Source organism: Berghia stephanieae, chromosome 4, assembly GCF_034508935.2.
Source record: "Berghia stephanieae isolate SIO BIC M18660-M18661 chromosome 4, UCSD_Bste_1.3, whole genome shotgun sequence".
Lineage (NCBI taxonomy): Eukaryota > Metazoa > Mollusca > Gastropoda > Nudibranchia > Aeolidiidae > Berghia > Berghia stephanieae.
The window spans coordinates 15,317,546-15,337,545 of record NC_088363.1 but is presented as its reverse complement, the minus strand read 5'-3'; the positions used below and the strand labels follow the sequence as shown (position 1 = coordinate 15,337,545).

The window sequence follows — 20,000 nt, the reverse complement described above, 5'->3', positions numbered from 1 at the left end:
TAATAGATTCATCTACCCGGACACTACTGGTGGTCAAGAGGAGCAAAGGTCACGAGGGATCGAGCCTTACATTGAGCTTTTATATAGCTAGCGCAATATCCACTAAATGTGCTCAAAGCACTTTACAAGGGGTTCCTGACCGACAGCAACACGTAACATATAAAACGAAACATGACGACTGTTAGACGATATTACAATTTTTCCCGACATAGAGAACGCTGTTAACGACCAGGTACTCATTTTACACCTGAGTACGGTGAGAGAATATGAGTAAAGACTCAACGATGCGCTGAGCGAGGTTCGAACCCAGGACCTTTCGATCCGAAACCGAGTGCCATACAACAAGACCACATAGCCTGATGCATTCGCTTAAAGTCGAATGACCCAGCGATTGAGCTACAACCAGCTCAACGAAGCTGGTAATTAAATTTTACACAGACAATAGTATTTATATTATAGGGAATGAGATTAGCGGAAGAGTAGCGTCCCTTGATTGGACGTCACCCATAGTCTGTGACGTCACCGGCGGAAAAGTTATTAGAGAGAGAACGTCATGTTGGTTGTGCGCATGCGTCTCTCGTCCTCGCGGGGACGAGAGACGCATGCGCACAACCAACATGACGTTCTCTCAATAATAATTATTCCGCCGGCGACGTCACAGACTATGGGTGACGTCCAATCAAGGGACGCTACTCTTCCGCTAATCTCATTCCCTATTGTCGATGACATCTGCTTACATACCAAATCTGTTTTTCACTGACTTTCCATTTCCTTTTTCTCCTCCCAGAATGACACCATGACGAGGCCAGTGAATTTCAGGTCAATCGCCTTCAACTTTTTATCAGCATTGATCTCCACTCAACCGCAAGATGAGCCAAGATCAGCGGACTGTTAAGAACTTACATAACCCCAAAGCAAAAATACACCAAAGTCACGAAAAGGCAGCTTGGCTCAAAATTTATGATGATGATGATGAAGAAAAAGAGGAAAAGAAAGAAGACAAGCAGAGGAAGATTGTCAAAGGTGTTTATAAAAGAACCGCCCGAGATACATCGCACAGGGTGAAAAATGAGAGGGCTGTAACTTCTAGGGACATTTATGATGGGCGATCAGCTCCAGAAAGACCAAAATCTGCCTCTGCAAGAAATGCAGATAATGCATGCTTCGAGATTGAGAAAGCCAATCAGTATGAATCTGGTCACCTCGACTTAGATTTTGCTGATAAGATTAAAGCGTTCCGCTCATTGCTTAAAAAGAATCCTACGGCCAGTCTACAAGATGGTCAAGGCAAATCAAGGACAGGTTTTGGCGATGTCACTGCTCACGGAGGTCATATCAAATTCAATTCAAAATCGGTGGAAGGGAGAGCGTCGGCACCAAATGAATTCCAACTCACATACGAGCAAGATAGATATTTTGCAAATGCAAGGAATTACCCACAATCTAGTGCTAACAACGAGAGAAAACACTACAGTAATGTAGCTTTAGACGAAAATAATGCCATATATCCCAGCAAAAACGATGAAAACTTCGAAGTGTCACAAAAGATTTCCCCAATGAGCAGAGTTATTAAAAGGCCAAGTCAGTCGGATAAAGAACAAAACAAAGTGCGTCAAATAGCTTCTATTCTCAAACACCAACGAAGTAATCAAACGAGGAATGAGATATATAACAGTCAATCTGCTCAAAATGAAAATACCACAAATAATGGACTTGAAACAACGCATAGTCGAGAAAGTAAAGAAACAATTTCAAGTAGTCAGTCTCACCGAAATACATCACCATCTTCCGTCCGCCCGGCGTCTGTAACTGAATTGAAACCAGAAATTTATAACTCGCACTCCTCCCACAGATCACACTCAACCATTCCCCATAGCAGGCCTATTGGTTTTTCTGGGGGCGTTCATTATGACGTAGGTTCTATGTATAGTTCTTCCATTTCAAGTAAAAAAGACAACGCCATGTCGCTTCAAACTCATCTTAACGTCCTTGGTGCAAGCCTATCAAGCCTGTCCAGCATAGTAAATGGTGGAGACTCATCAGACAACACCATGGAACCAAGTGATATCAGGCGTCAGTTAGAATCTCCGTCTTCCATCGTCTCTTCTGGAAGGTCTGGGAGGTTCGACTACTCTTCTAGAATAACAGATGCACATCGACAAGGAGGAAGGCCGTCCAATACGTTGAATGTAATTGAGCGTAAGTTCTCTGCGTCTCCGTCCAGTGAGATTTCTGGTGCTTCTTTGGACATGTCTTCCCTACCTAGGTCTGTGTCACATTTTGCTCATAAATCGGAAATAAACAGACCCAGAAGTGACGATTATTTTATGTTGGAAAAATCACATCAAAACGTGCCGAATTCTCCTCGTGCTAAACAAACAAATGTTAAAGGTGTAGAAGATGAAGATTCTATCTTGTCCCCCAGAGATGTAAATTTCAGACCTAATTCGGACTTGGGTTTTCGCCGTCATGCAAAAACTCAAGATTCATCAGAGCTTATACAAAATAGTGTGTCTTCTGAAAAGTTGTCAAAACCAAATCTACGCCGATATGTCCAGTATATTTCAAGACATAAAGATAATTTATCAGACTATTCGTCACATGGCAAAGGTGCTAAACAAACAAACAATAAAAGTATAGACTCTCAAAGCTTTTCTTCTAGTGTAAATGAAGAGAAAATGCGAGTTTCAAATTCTCGAGAAATTCAAACGCAAACACCGTTGAGTGACTCAAGTGACAGCGACACCCTTGAGAAGCATGACAGTGAAATATTGTCATCTTACCGAGAATCATTTGTCATGGGTTTGGAAAATCGTCCAAAAATAATATCCAGGCATAAAACACTAACCGTTCATTCACAGAAAAATGGATCTGAACATAATAAAGCAAATGGCGATCGAATATCTCATCAATTGGACCACAGAGTCAGTTCCCAGAATAAATCATCACACAGCGGTGCCCATGAACACCAATCTAATGCTAGTAGTACGAAATCTTCAGTTATAGACAAAACACGAATCATAAGAAGGCCCCCTTCATCTCCCAGCCATGACAGTGAAAGAAAGAATAGACCGCATACAAGTAGCAGAAGTAGTCCCCAGTCTGTTTCCGGTCGAAGTCAAACAGTACTTGGATTATCATCTAGCAAAGAGTCAATAAAGAATTATGCCATCTTGCCTTCGAAATACAATGCCAAAAATGCGTCACTTCGACAAAGGCCACACAGTGCTTTGGAAGGAAATGTTATTGGTGTGAAATCTTCAAGAGAGAGTAGAACAGTCCAGTTGATGAAAAAAGTCCAAAATCTTCACAAAGAAGTTGACGAGCGTTTGAAAAGTGATAAAAACAAAACGCACAGCGTAACCTCGTCATTAAGTGACCTGTTTGAAAAGGTGAACAACGAAAGCGATAATGGCTCAGAGTTCATCTCAAAACTAAAAGCCAGTCATAGACAGAGTGAAGATTCGGATAGAATAGGCACTAGAAATAAAGCAAAGATTGTAATAAGAAGGAAAAAACATAATGGTACAGAAATAGACATTGAATCTGGATCAGAAAGAGAACGGTTTAGTTCTGCCAGTGAAAAGATCATATCAACGAGCACGCCGAGAAAAACAAACCCAAGTCATCGCTCTCCGAGTCTCCGTCGAAAACCAAATGATGTTTTCCAGGATGATTACTCCTCGTCAAATCCATATAGACACGTTTCTACAACTGATTCTGATGACGTGGATGGATGTTACCAACTTATAAATGGAAAAGGTCAGAATAGTCTGGCTGACACTGACATCAACGGCCAAAATCTTTCTCCTGTCAAAGCCCGAGTTTTATCAGATAAATTGCGGAAAATCTTATACAGTTCTGGCCACAGCCCGTATACATCACGTTACGAAAAGGAAACAGAATATAGATCTCACAAAGAGCGAGATAGTGAATTATTCGACGTTGATAAGGACGAAGATGATACGCTCAATGCGGAATCACATCGCAGAGAGTACAGTAGACCGCCGTCGTCGTCCTTGTCCAATGGCTTGACTGAGAGTAAAGGCAGGTCCATCAGTCCATTCATCAAAAGACTGGCCTATGTGGATATTTCATCCCAGAGTGGAAGAAAACGTCACCCCGTGGATATTCAAAAACTCACAAGGTAAGAGGTTATGCTGCTATGGATAGTTCGAAGATGACGTCACTCAGGTCTTTGTTATTGTTTTATGCCATCCGCGTTTATGAGTAATGATCACTGAACTGTATTAACCCGACTATAAACGTCCATGAATACACACAGTTTTGTGTGTTGGTCCGTTGCCATCCGTAAGTATAACGGACCAACACAAAAAAACTATGTGTAAACTTGGTCGTTTATACTCCGGTTACTACAGTTTAGTGAGAATTACTCATAACCGCGGATGGCAAAAAAGCAATTACAAAGACCAGAGTGACGTCATCTTCTTTCTGTCTATACAAATGTTCGAGTTTATAAAACGTTTTATCGACATCTAAAAAAGAACTGTGTATAATAATGTCGGCCATCAAATAGTGATACGATTGTCGTGGGGGGGGGGGGGGGGGGGGGGGGGGGAAGGGACGATACTTATAAATAATAATTTAATAATTTAGAAATATCATTATGTCTTAGAAGAAAGACCCTTGAGTCGGGAGACTAGAGGAAGGAGTAGGCATCAGTTTTTTACTGTAGAGCAATAGCGCAATATAGCGCAATATCCACTAAATGTGCTCAAAGCGATTTACAAAGGATCCCTGTCCAACAGTAACACGTAACATGTAGAACAAGACATGACTCCTGTTATGCGATATTACAAATTTTCCGACAGAGACCCTACTATTGACGGCCAGGTACTCGTTTTACACCTAGTACGGTGAGAGAATGTGAGTAAAGAGTCTTTTCCAAGGACTCGACTATGCGCCGAGCGAGGCTCGAACCAGGACCTTCCGACCCGAAAGCGAGTGTCATACCACAAGACGCACAGAATAAAGGGTCCCGATAGCCCAGGTGGCACAGCACTCGCTTCACACGGAAAGGGGCTGAGATCGATCCCAGTGCAGTAGAGATGTTGATCTGACCCCCCCCCCCCCCTCCTTGTTCACACAGCAGTGATTGGGTAGCTGGTTCTGTTAGATCTGGTAGAAAGTACTTTGCGAAAGACTAGCGTCCTACCCAAAGGATAACAAGTAAATCCCATTGTCCATTTGACGCTATAGAAACTGGGATAACTTTGGCTTTGGCCTAAAGGTTCTGAACGACTACTTTACAAAATATGCAATACGTTATCACACCGAGCAAATTCAGTTGACAGCTCCACATTGAAACGTTATAGATAGTTCGAAGTTGACGTCATTCGGGTCATTGTTATCGCTTTTTGCCATCTGCGTTTATGAGTAGTTCTCACTAAACTGTATCAATTCGTAGCCATCGTTAAGTTATAGATAGTTCGAAGTTGACGTCAGTCAGGTCTTTGTTATTATTTTTCCATCCACGTTTATGAGTAATTCTCACTAAGCTGTATTAACCAGACTATAAACGTTTAAGGTTACACATCGTTTTGTGTGTTGGTCCGTTATACTTCCGGATGGCAATGTTTTGAGCTTCTTAGCAAAGCGCATACTATCTTCATTCGTTAGGTTGCTATTTGTTTTTAGTTTGTTTGTTTTGTTTTTCTTGTTTGTTTTTTTTTGTTTTTTTTTTTTGGTGTTTGCTTTGCTGTGCATGTCTCTCTCTCTCTCTCTCTCTCTCTCTCTCTCTCTCTCTCTCTCTCTCTCTCTCTCTCTCTCTCTCTCTCTGTGTGTGTGTATATGTGTATGTGTCATATTTTATTAGTATTTTTAAAAGAATCAACATCGTTGGCAGCGTGGCTCAGCGGTACGGCCTCTGCTCCGTACCCTGAAGGGACCAAGTTCGTTCACTCCCCCCCCCCCCCAAGCTGCGCTGTGTGGCTTCGAGCAAGTCACCTCGCCCTATCTCAATTTGCGGTGCTGCACTGAGGCTGACGCCTGGATTTTACCAGTTTTCCCTTGGAATAGACCCAAGAGAAAAATTTCCCCTATGGGTTGAACAAAGGGAATTTTATTTTATTTTTATTTTATTTTATATTTTGTTTTAAGTCACCAGATGTTGCATTTCAAATCTTTTGTATGCTCGCTCGATTTACAAAATGGTTTTATATTACATCAAGCACAATCCATTTTGACAAGGTAATTTTTTAAAAATGTATTGCTTTCCCTAGTTAACTGCCGTACTCTAGAGATTAAAAAACATATTTAAAAATTTGGCCATAAAACTCGTTCTTCAAAAATCGATCGATTTAGATGACCCCTATATTGGCAAAATCTCTTTTATTAAAGACTTTACGAAGTCCCAGGTTTGAGATTTTATTCCAAGATAAGGGTCGTTTATATCGATCGATATTTAAAGTACGAGTTTTCTGGCCAATATTTTTTAATACGTGGTTTTCCAGATACGAGAGTGAACTGGTTATACGAGTTATTTATAATGTAGACTGTAGACCGCTTGGTGGGCCACTTATTCCTGTCTTCTTTATTGTCAATGAATGCGGTATAAGCGTTGTCCTCATTTACAAAAGTAATACTAGATATTATTGTTGTTGTGCTTCTGTTATTATTATTATTATTATTATTATTATTATTATTATTATTATTATTATTATTATTATTATTATTATTATTATTATTGTTATTATTATTATTATTATTTTTAATATTATTATTATTATATTATTATTATTATTATTATTATTATTATTATTATTATTATTATTATTATTATTATTATATTTTATTATTATTATTATTATTATTATTATTATTATTATTATTATTATTATTATTATTATTATTATTATTATTATTATTATTATTATTATTATCATCATCATTATTATTACTATAAGCATTGACGGTTTTACAGTTGTATTTTTGTGGTTATTAATGGTATCATTTTATCTTTTGGTTCCATTTACCTTTTTTTTTCTCACTTTCATGTATGTTATAATCAAATTCTATGAATTATTGGCGAAAGCCTAAGATTTTAAAAAACTTGGAAACTTTGACACTCATTGTACGTAACAACAATTTGCCATTTCGTTTTCAGTGGCCGAGCAAGTCCCGCTGATGTTTTGATGGGCTATCTGGACAACCCAAACACTGTCCGGCTGTTACAGAAGCTGTATCAGGCTGACCCCATCGACAGGGAGATTATTATGATCAAGGCAAGTATAGATGGAATGAAGTTGACGTCACTCCGGTCTTTGTTATTATTTTTTGCCATCCGCGTTTATGAGTACTTCTCACTGAACTGTATTAACCAGACTATAAACGTTCATGGATACACACAGTTTTGTGTGTTGGTCCCTTATACTTCCGGATGGCAATGTTATGAGCTTCTTAGCCAAGTGCATACTATCTATCGCACCAGTTATAATAGATTCTTCTTAAGTCCATTATTTATAATCCCGATTGCTGAGTTGGTAGAGCACTCGCTTCACACTCAATGGGATCAAGATCGATCCAGAGTGCAGTTATGGACATATAAGTCATATCTATGGGTGCAGGCGACATTTTTTCCTGCCCCCCCCCCCCCCCCTTGTCCACCCAGCATTATCGCTATTATCCATTTCACGCTTAGATATCGGGATAAAATATCGCTCCATGAGCCTCATGGCTCTGAAGGACTGTTTTATTTTTAAAAGATCGTTATGAAGAACTTAACGATTCTTTCACTAATACGACAATGATATAGTGGTTCATACGCATTCAAACATTACAATACGCTCGCTTTATGATTTGGGTAGAGACAGATGTTGGCCTCGATACAGAGATATCGGAATTGTACGAAACTCTATGGGAATGCCTATGGCCTTCAGAGGATCAATGAATTCGTCTACTATAAGCGTCACAAGATTACTACCACCACCACCACCACCACCACTACTACTACTACTACTACTACTACTACTACTACTACTACTACTACTACTACTCTACTACTACTACTACTACTACTACTACTATACTACTACTACTACTACTACATACTACTACTACTACTAACTACTACTACTACTACTACTACTACTACTACTACTACTACTACTACTACTACTACTACTACTACTACTACTATTTACACTACTACTACTATACTACTACTACTACTACTACTATACTACTACTATACTACTACTACTACTAACTACTACTACTACTATACTACTACATATACTTACTACTACTACTACTATACTACTACTACTACTACTACTACCAGTACTACTACTACTACTACTACTACTACTACTACTACTACTACTACTACTACTACTACTACTACTACTACTACTACTACTACTACTACTACTACTACTACTACTACTACTACTACTACCAGTACTACTACTACTACTACTACTACTACTACTACTACTACTACTACTACTACTACTACTACTACTACTACTACTACTACTACTACTACTACTACTACTACTACTACTACTAGTAGTAGTAGACTGTGTAGCCATGTAGTATGAACTTTTATAGTGGTGGTGGTGGTGGTAGTAGTCATAAAAGAAGAAGAAGAAGAAGAAGAAGAAGAAGAAGAAGAAGAAGAAGAAGAAGAAGAAGAAGAAGAAGAAGAAGAAGAAGAAGAAGAAGACAAGGAAAAAAAAAAAAAGAAGAAGAAGAAGAAGAAGAAGAAGAAGAAGAAGAAGAAGAAGAAGAAGAAGAAGAAGAAGAAGAAGAAGAAGAAGAAGAAGGGGGTAGGGAAGAGGAGGAGGAGAAGAAGAAGAAAAAGAAGAAGAAGAATAAGGAGGAGGAGGATGAGGAAGAGGAGGAGGAGGAGGAGGAGGAGGAGGAGGAGGAGGAGGAGGAGGAGAAGAAGAAGGGAGTAGAAAAACTAAAATGAAAAAAAGTATTTTGATACTGTACGGGAGAGCAGTCATCATTCATCATACCAACCAACATATCCTTTTTTACCAGATGTTCGTCTATAAATCAAATTTTATAAGTGGCAAGGCCTTTTGTAATATACCTACCTTTTTTGTTTCATAATAGTACACAGTGTAATGATGATATAATTATAATATATCACTGGCCTAAATTTATTTCTTATACAATCATTTTATGATAGCCATGATAATATCCCCCCCCCACCCACAACACCCTCCCCTCTCATTTATTTTTTGTTACGATAAGAATCGACAGGACATAAGCTTTTGATCTATTGTAAAACAATTTCATTATATAATATTTATGTATAGCCCCTTGCTTTTACGATCAATGCATGAATTGTAACATCTGTCGTTGTCATGTCAGCAGATGGCTTTCTTATTGGTTATATTTGTGCTTTTATATATATATATATTTTATATATATATATATATATATATATATATATATATATATATATATATATATATATATATATATATATATATATATATATATATATATATATATATATATATATATATAAAGCAGTTTTAAGGGAGCATTGGTTTTGGCTGAATTTTTACCTATTATCTGGGGTTTTCATAACCTGGCGGTTGGGTTATCTAGCAACTGGCCATTGGCACCCCTGGTCAGACAAGAGTTCTTATTCCGGTTCCTGTATCAAGATCAGGGTTGCCAGTTTGGCATTTTAAATGCCAGATTCCAAAAATCTGGCATTTTTGAAAACCGTTTGGCATTAGAAAAAATCATTTGGCATTTGGCATTTTCATTTGGCATTTTCTTTTCTTGTATATTATACTTCAAATGACACCTTTTCTTAATTATTTCTAAACGCGTAAAAACAAATCTCTTCACATCGCAAAACTTTGCTATTAAAACTGTGATGGATATTGTTTCTAATTTTTTTCTCTATAACTTCTTTGGACTCTGCACTTGAACCAGATTCAACAAAAAACATCATAAGAAACACGAAACAGTAAGTTTTCTTAATTGTCAATAATTATTTAACTGTTTACGTATTTACCTTTCATGTTAATGTATTTCTTTTTCATTCTTAAAATCCAACCGTGGTGTAGTGGTTTAGCACTTCACTTAGTAGTCAGTAGGTAAAAATTACCCCAACAGGAAATTTAGTATAATTAAAAAAAAAAAAAGAAAAAGAAAAGAAAACACGCAAGCCACCAGGATATGATAGTAAATTGTCTATCAAAAGTGAGTAGTTTTCTTAGTGGGGGTGGGAGTCAACAGACTTTGGCATTTTTTGGAGTGTTTTGGCATTTTTTGAGTCTTCCCCTGGCATTTTGTTGAAAAATAATCTGGCAACCCTGATCAAGATTCCTTCTTGGCATTTTAAATTTGGGCCTGTACTGGACTGAATTTTCGACACAGTTTATGTGAAAAGATTTTGGTTTTTATTCTAGGTAAACGAAGTGACTATTCTCATCCCCCTAGTCTAGGATGCTAGTCTTCATAATAGTAGTCCACAATTGTTGTATGTGTAATCCAAAGGTTGTAATGCATTAATTTGTTAAGTTTCTTGTCACAAGTTGCACAGTTAAAAAAAAAATCAATCAAATCCAAATCGCAAAAAGCCGGCGACGTTTTTTTCGGTAATCCAATCGGTCGGGGGAGGGGGGGGGGGGGGGATGAGAATAGAGGCAGCCCTAGGTAAACGTTGGTTTAATTACAGTTTGTGGTTTTGTACACGTGTCGTAGGGCAACATTGATTGTCCTCAATTATTTTTAAGTTTGGAAACAATAATGTCGAATGACTCATCGGTAGTCAGTAGAATAAAGTAAAGAGCAATGTTCCTGTTCGGGTGTTGATCTGATATCCCTGCAGCCTGCAGAGAAGGCAGCCATCTTTTTTTATTTACCTAGGAACTGATTGAATCCGGGTTGCCACATTAGCTCTTTTAGCCAATTAAAAAATAATGGAGGCCTTCCGAAAGCCCCTACGTCCCCAGTATTCTTTTAAAAAAATATAATGTATAATGTTCTTAGTAGGGGGTTTGGGAGGGGGAAAACTTTTTTCTATAATGTTCTATCTAGCTAGTTGGGGGTTTGGGAGGGGGGAGACTTAAAAAAAAAGTTTTTCCCCTCCCAAAACCCCCTACTAGATAGAACATTATTTTTTAAAAAATACTGGGGATGTAGGAGCTTTCGAAAGGCCTCCCAAAAATAATTATAATAATAGACATACAGAATGATACCATCCGTATAACACCCATGATAACATTTTGGGGAGATGAGTAACAAATTATGTTTTTGTTTTATTTAAGGTTAAAAAATTAAACTCACTCTCTTCAACAAAGGCATTTGATTTAAGCCTAATTTTATAAGTTAAGCTGCTTGGTTTTCTGCATAAAATTCATACAGACATAATAGAGCGGCTATTTGTTCTTGTGATGTGACACTCCCCTTGGACCGGAAGGTTCAATTTCAATTCACACTCTGAGCGGCGCATAGTTGAGTCCTTTGAAAAGACATTATTTCACCAAACTCAGGTGTAAAATAAGTACCTGGCCGTTAACAGTTGTGTATCTTTTGGAAGCAAATGTAATATCCAAGCGTCATGTTAAATGTTGCTGTTTACCAGAGACCCCTTGCAAAGCTCTTTGAGTTTAGTTTATATTGAGCTACATAAATACTCGTTACTATTTTTGAGGAAATCTGCACTATGGCACAGTGATATGGTCTTTACTTTGTACCAAATGGTACTGAATTCAACTCATTACCTTGGCTCACTTTGTGGTGCTGCATTGCGGCTGAAGCTTGAGTTATTCCAGACTTCCCTTGAAATGGACCCTAAAGATAAATTTACCCTTGAGAATGAATAAATGGACTGTAATAGGCTTCAACAGTTGTGACATCACTTCCCTCGTAATGATACATAGTAACTTATTAACTGGTTCTAAACTATTGGAACAATGGTGGATGCCCTTATGAAATACTTCTCTGACAAGCATAAAAGTGTATCCAGAGGAGAAAATCATTATAAATCTGATCATGTTTTGACTTTTAAACAGTCTGATCATATGACATGTGAAAAAGTTCTATCCAGCATAAAGAATAAAAAGTACTGATTTTCTTTGTTTAGAACCAAACTGTTGGTTGCTGGGTCGACGTGACATCAGACTATTGAATCCTATTGTTTTGAAATGATGTGTATGTTCATGTCTGCCAACCCCAATTATTATGGTCTCATTGTTCTAACGGAAATACTCTCAAAAATAATGCAAAACATAGTCCATTATAGTCCAATGCTAAAACTGCCCCATAATTTTGTTTGTTTTTCAGACCTTCCAATATTATGTGCACCTTGTTTTGAAAGTAAAGGTTGTGATTAGCTACACAAAGACCTATTATCTTTTACTGTGGCCTAACAGGATTTCAATGCTTTCTTTTCCCTACCTCAGGTTCTCTACTTCAAAGCCTGGCTCCATTTCAGTACAACCAACAAACAAAAAAGATTGAGGAAACGAGCTTTAACGGAATGGTAAAATGAATTATTTTGTTTGTGTTTCGGTTTGTTTTTGTGTGTGGATTTTGTATATGTATATGAAGGAATTGATAAAATGAAATATATATATCGTATCATTTAGTACATGTTTGTTTTATTTTCTGGATTGAAAAAAAAAAAACATGTTCTAAGCTCTCTACAAGTTTTTCATGCCTCATGGCGTTTTATCCTAGAGATAATAAGAACAGAACAGGAACCACCCTGTTTATATTGTGTTTTCCATTAGGTTCTCTCCCCCCCCCCCCCCCCCATTATTGCTTTTAATTTTGAATTTAATACACCTTTCTTATTTCTTTAAGTGCCGACACATTCTGCTACCAGCGTATCTTGGCTCTACACTTCATTGTATGGGAGAGAAATGCCAGATATTCGCTCAATGTCCGACGTGCTTCCAGTCTATGCAGGCGTCATATGCTCAGCAAAGGTTTCAAAGCACTCCGATGGTCTGTAAGTCACTCCAGGCACTGCAAGGAGCTCATACAGACAAAATACAGAATGCTGACGACAAGGACCTCTTTTGACATTGTAATCACTGGTTTTTATCTGCTTCATATTAATTAAACTTTGATTTACATGAAATATTAACGGCAGTAACACAACGTTGTCCGCATCAAATCCTTATTTGTGGCCCGTCGTGTCCCAAAATAGTAATAGGGTCGAGCTGGACTCCCAAAAACAGAATTTATAATTAAATGTTAATAAATATGATATTTTGGGTCCCGATAGTTCAGTTGGTAGAGCACTCGGTTCACACGCAAAGAGACTGAGATCGATCCCGGGTGAAGTCGAGATTTTTTTCTGATCCCACTGTCTACCCAGCAGTGAATGAGTAGCTGGGTCACTAGTGTCCTGTCCAAAGGGTAGTAAGCAATTGCTATTGTCCGTTTCATGGTAAAGAAACCTGGATAAACTCCGATTCCATGGGCCCAATCGCTCTGAAGGACTACTTTAGAAATACGATCTTTGAGTTTTTTTGTAATGTTAGAAATTATTTTTATCCTCCACCATAACCAATAGAAATTAACACCATTTTCAACCCGTGGCTAAAAATTCAATTTCCAGAATCCTAGTTCATCTCGATGTCAGGATGAGACGGTGGGTCTCGTTTATGATTCTTGTTGGATAATGAACTTAATGATCTTTCTTTCTCCATGTTACGTTTTATGATTTAAGAAAAAATAAATTTCTACAATTTTGCCTATTTAGCTTTATTTGTGCTTATTTTCAATTATCATGATATTATTCAATTTTTATTCTTAAAAATGCCCTTGTATATATATATATCATCTTTCTTCATTTCTTGTAGATGATACTTTGGTTTAAGTTCAGATCTATAGAACAATTATCTTACATGATTCTAGATGGGTGACAGAGCTGTTTCTATGACTTCTTGTTCCTCTGTATTTTCTTAGTCTCTTTCTTCATATTAGGCTGTACAAGTATTAGATTACTTTTTCCGTGAGGCCCTTAAGATAAAACAGAAAGGGCATCTGTTTCTCCACCCAATTACCAGCAGTAAAAATATTTGTGACTAAGCTTGAATTAAATAAAAACCATTCAATGAAATAATAAAACTTATGCCACATTGTATATATCATTTATCTTGTAATCTTGGCTCCTTTAAATTTGTTTAACTCTCTCCGTACCATCAATATTTAGGATTTTTCCTGAAATACCACTCAAAACAAACATTAAAGAAATAAACTCAAACTCAAAAGCAATAATTACATGCTAAACCTTATTTTGCTCATGAAAACCAGCTCTACAAATCAGCATTAAGTTGGTATAAAATTAACAAAGATTTTTCTTCAATTTGTTATGTACAAGACAAATTTGAAGAATAAAAACTCATTTTTAAATGTGTATAAAAAAAATGAACGCTTTTATCTATTTGTTGTAGTGGAAGAATAAGACTGTCAAACAAAGACGAGAAAGGATGGAGAAAACATGGCAGCGATGGAATCAGTTTGTTACAGAAGTTCATAAGTAAGTGTCTTTTATACTCTCTTGACCACTTATGTAAATGTATAATAATTGTCAAGTGGGTGATGTATTTAGTAAAACGACTAAAAAATAAATATATATTATTTGAGTTTAGTTTATTCATGGCATTTGTGTATGAGAGATTTTCTAATTTTATAAAATTAAAATTAATCTATGTGGTGACCTCTTTGATGTAATGGTAGCACATCTGACCAGTGATCAAGAGGTTGGACGTTCAATCCTCAGACGAAGAAAGCAGATTTTTTTCAAGAGGATTTTGTTCTTGTTTGTTGCGTTCAATTTGTCTAGTAATGTTTCAAACATATTTCATTTTACAAATATCTATCTTGCACCAATGTCTTCTTCCCACATTTTCCGCTTTACCTTTTCAATATAATAGAGTGTACTCTCTTGCATCATTGTTTTTGTCTTTACATGTTCAATGTAAATATCAATATAGAAATAAGCTCACAGCTAAATCTCCCATGCATTATTAAAAAATTTTAAGCATATAGTCATACCTACTATTTGGTAACCCCTGAAGTGTCGTGGAAACATGTCTGACTTTTATTGTTCTTTCATCAGTTCATAACAAGATTATTGAAAGAAAAAGTGTTTTTTGCCAACCATGTTAGGCCGTAGGACATAGTTCCATTCTAAAAGCTACCTTCTATTCACTAAAATATTTGCAGGATTCGTCACATGCAAGCAGTTATTGACAAAAATGTCACAGAGAGGGTTTACATGCATTGGAAGAAATGCTATGACAAACACATGAAACAAAGAATGGCTTTCAACTATTTCAGGTGAGACTATGTGCACTTGAGTTTTCCACATATATCTTCATCTGTTTGATAATTTAAAAAAAAAATTCTTTGCATGTACTTTGATTCTGTTTTCTTGTGACCGTGGGCAATTGCATGCTAATCTTACCATCTTTTCTGAAATCATTAATTTTAACCTGAGATTTTCTCTAATTCAACATAAAGATCTGAAAAAGTGTGTAATAAACTGTCAAACAAACCAGAGAGAAAAAAATACAAGAAGAAAAATATCACCAACAATCAGCCTGCTTACCCAATCTAGGGCGTATGTGAGTGTTCATGGGTGTGTGTGTGTGTGGGGGGGGGGGGGGGGGGGGAGTGGTTGATGTTTTTTTTCTTGTACTATTCTCTATGTTTTGTCTGGCACTGTTTCATGCACACTTTTTCATACCTTTATCTTACACTGGTGCCTGCTCCTTAATTTGTCACTTTTATTCAACAAGATGTTTAAGTCACCAAGAATGAATAAATTTAATTTATATGTATTATATGACGTATTAGAAGAAACAGAAGAGTATAGTCATCTTGTACTATAAAGTAATTTTGAATGAAGTCCTCCCTTCATCATGAATATCATCCTAAGATTCTCTTTCATTTTCTCTTCCTTCCCATGTTATTACACTGTGGCATGCCCATTTCTTACAGCTCTCACACATTATACATTTTCATATTATATTCACAAATTATTGCATGTCGTTCAATGTTATCATATAAGTCAATATTTTGATATCGATTTTTTCCACAAATTTATTTCTGAAATTGAATGCCAACTGTCATTGTGATTAACCTTCATTTTTTTTTTTAACTTAAACTGGGTTATCAGGTCCTTTTTTAAAGTCACACAAATGCCTTTTTGAAAAATAATTTATATTAATACACTGGTGAGTGATGTGCAAAATTAACTCCACAATGTAAACAAACGCAATGAATCTTTCACCACCATCATGTTATTCTCAACACATTACAGTACATGAAACATCAAGATGTACAAATAACCTTTGGAAGAATGGAATCTATGCCTACAAATATCAAATCCGATGGATTTTCAGCAAAATGTCATGAGATTAATCAAAGTTACCTCGTATTTAACATAAAATTTAAAGAGACCAACAGCTTCATTGTATGAAGTAGATTTCGTTGATTTTTGATAAAATATAAGAGCAGAACACAAGGTGGTTTATTCAGATCTTTATAACGTATGTACCCGAAGTATTGTCTTTCGTCATTTAATTTAAATTTGAAAAAGGTGACCTTTTTGCATAATATCGACTTAAATTTGCGCAAAGAAATTATTCATAACAGTTTCAGATAAAATTCCTGCTGAAAAATATTGAAAGTTATCCATGCCATGATAATTGTAGCCATCTGATAATTGAACTTATCAACTGACCTTTTGCAGAAATGGTTCTATGATTGCAAAACAAGGAATTTGAACAATATTTTATCGATGCTCTACATCTAGGTAAAATACTGACAACATCCGGTAGCTGGATATAACATAGCAACACACAAAACTACTTGCAACCTTGAACGTTTATAGTCTGATTGATATAATTGAGTGAGAATTAATCACCAATATGGCTGTTGTAAAAACAATAACAAAGCTGAGGGACGTCAATTTTGTTCCATCTATATCAGTCTAAATTTTTCCCTGTGCAAAGTTCCATTCTTTCAACCTATAAACAATCAATCACAATCAGATCCACGGATACATTTAACCCTTCCATTCACTTGGTATTGCACCTGGTTCTCCTAACACCTTGCTTTCAGGCACACGTTGTACAAGCACACCTTACACACCTGGTCAGCATTTGTCTTCACCTGTAAACAGAAGAAAGAAAAATATTTGTCAGCTGTGTAAGTTTTCATTGTTGGTGTTTGGTAACACGCTTCTCTGGTTTTATTATAACATTTTGCATTTTACATATCGTGTGAATGGGAGCGGTCTATATTCAGGTTTTCGTCCAACCAGGTCATCGATCACATGATGTGTTGCTGTCTAATGATTGGATATTTCTTAATATTATATGTAAACATGCTGCTTTCTTTATGAAAGTTATAAACATACACATGTGTCTAACTGAACAAAATGACCGATTGTGATATTGGATAGTTTGAAAACTATGAACACACTTTTCACTGTGTTGGTCACTTTGAGCACATTTTGCAATGTGACCAATGACCCAGAGCACATGGAAAGCTAATATAAATCATCCCCATTCGGTAGATTTTACACAATGACATTAATTTAAAATAGATATTAAAAAATTTATACTGGCCTCTTGAAAAATTGGTTCGTGTCCAGAATTAATGTTAAAAAATATAAAGAGGTAAGTTTGTTATTGTCTATCTGATATTACAATCAATATAAAACCACTCCTTATATCGTGCCTCTTTACATACCTTACATTTCCTATAATACCTTTATATAAAAAACACATAGCGATAAATGTAATTCAATAAACCTTATATGAAGCTCATCTTTGCTAAGTTTGTATGAATCTATCAAGTCCACTTCATAAATGACTATTATCTTTTGCATTTTTTTAATCAAGCAATGAAAGCATACATTTAAAGAAAAGATCCATATGAGCCTGTGATTTTCATGTTATTTCTTGACCATTGGTGCATGCATGTATTTTATGAAATGTTTACATAAAGTTAACAAAGATATATTTATAGGGGAAGAGGGAGAGGGGCAATGTACATAATTGTTTGATGTAATAATTAATTAACTCTGCTAGCAGTTAAAAATCTATTTAAAAAACAAAATCAATGTTCAGATTTTATTGAATTAAAATATATAATTATACGAGTTCAGATATTTTAAGATATTTGTTAGTCCATTTTGTATTATATTGAGTTATTTCTATTCTAGAGTTTTGGCTAGATACATATTTTGTTATGAAACAATGTGAAAGCTTGGTTATGTTCTAGAATTGATATTTGTTGGATTTATATTTATATTATGTGGTTTGATAAAACAGTGAGATGTTGATTAATAGATATGAATATAATAAACAAATGAAATAACTTATTAAAGACACTGTCAAGTTTGTTATTTTCTTCAAATTAAGTGTCCATTTTCTGTTGTATTGGTATTATATACAAATAAATCTTAAGTTAAAATCGTGGCTCCATTTGTATATAAAATATAAAGATGTTACTTCAGTGAAAGGAAGATATTTTATGACCAGAAAATTGAAAATTCATGAAATAAAACCTCGATGCATATATTAAAATTGGATTGTTAATATTAAAATAATGATAATCCACATTAGTGGCTATCTTTTATACTTGGTTATCTTTTAAAATATGATTATGTCTATATTTTCTATACTTCGAAACATGTTGCATTTCATCCCATCAAATCTAACCATTGCTAACCATTTCAGATGCCAATATCAAACAAAACTTGTCAGGACTTATTTCTTCCAAGTTGTGTTTGCATTCAAAAAGTCCAGAAAAGCCAGGAATCACTTCAGGTAGGAATTCTACTCACCGTCTTGACAAAGTGTTTTGATTATTGCAAATAATGTGACCCACCTAGTTAATCAGGTATTATGGCAGGATGACCCAGGTGAAGAAAATTGAGTTTACTCCAAATGTTCAGAATTAGGTAGTGAGCTGTTGTTTTGTTGGGGGAGGGGGGCTGGTTTTAAAAAAATTAACAAACATATTATTCTCCTTGACGAAGGTTTTGATTTTGATTTGAATTCTAATAAGATAAATTCCAAATTTGTTTTTGAGCATCAGGTTTGCCGAGACATAATGCCATCTTGGGACGATGGGTTACACATTTTAAATTGATCGTATGAAGGTTGCTTATTTTGTATTATGATAAGTGCAAAGTCTTGACATTTAGATTGATAACCTTTATATAGCACTAAAATTGTTTACAGATTGCAACCAAAAATAACAATAATGAGAATACTTTCTTTGATTTAAAATGCCATTAGCATCTGAGTTTACTTACAGATTAAAAAATTATTAGATACAGTTATGAACAAATATTTTGAAGCAAGCTATAATCTTAATACAAAATTAATAGATTGTTAAACCACTTATTTTGCTGACGTCTCGGGCATGGTGTTATATTGAATATAAACGATTTATCCTATTAGGATCATCAAAATATCTTTTGAATTTCTATTCCCAGGAAACAAAAACTAAACGAGGTTTTCTGGTCCTGGAAACAAGCCAGTCAGATTTGTCGGGTGGAGAGACAACAAAATCTATTGGTTAGTATAGAACATTGCCGTGTCCAGACCATGGTGAGAGGATTCAGGCAGTGGAAACAGAAGATGATGTTACGCAGGGCTGATGCTCATGCAAACTCTCACTTGTACAGGTAATGGTGAACAGGAGACTGAAGATCTAATAACTCAACTTATATGGAAGTAATATAACCTATGTTTTGAGTAAAATATATAGAAGAGAATCACTATTTGCTGGGATTTTTTTTCTTTCGTTTTATTTTTTTAAAAATTTATTTTCCATTTTTTTATTGTTTGTTTGTTTTTGTTTTTGTTTTGTTTTTAAAAGATTTAATTTAAAGCATATTGTGAACAGGATGATAATACAATGGACTTTAATTGTCAAGTGGACATAATAATTTTGATAATACTGTCTATTTGACGTTATAGAAACTGGGATAAACTCCGGCTCCATGAGCCCTATGGCTC

At 35.7% G+C, this 20,000-nt stretch overlaps 1 protein-coding gene across 2 annotated transcripts in view; it reads left to right on the top strand.

Annotated features, from left to right (window-relative positions):
• The first annotated feature begins 784 nt into the window (after positions 1–784).
• LOC144970086 (uncharacterized) overlaps positions 785–20,000 on the top strand; it is a 56,491-nt gene continuing 37,275 nt past the window's right edge. The window contains exons 1-9 of one of the 2 annotated variants that reach the window (XM_078909303.1): positions 785–4,147; positions 7,127–7,244; positions 12,405–12,484; positions 12,808–13,033; positions 14,409–14,494; positions 15,184–15,297; positions 17,086–17,172; positions 18,711–18,800; positions 19,475–19,666. In XM_078909303.1, the coding sequence (XP_078765429.1) occupies positions 870–4,147; positions 7,127–7,244; positions 12,405–12,484; positions 12,808–13,033; positions 14,409–14,494; positions 15,184–15,297; positions 17,086–17,172; positions 18,711–18,800; positions 19,475–19,666 (4,271 nt within the window). In that variant the 5' untranslated portion in view covers positions 785–869. The remainder of the gene's footprint in view (positions 4,148–7,126; positions 7,245–12,404; positions 12,485–12,807; positions 13,034–14,408; positions 14,495–15,183; positions 15,298–17,085; positions 17,173–18,710; positions 18,801–19,474; positions 19,667–20,000) is intronic. The other variant, XM_078909304.1, reaches the window with a different exon arrangement.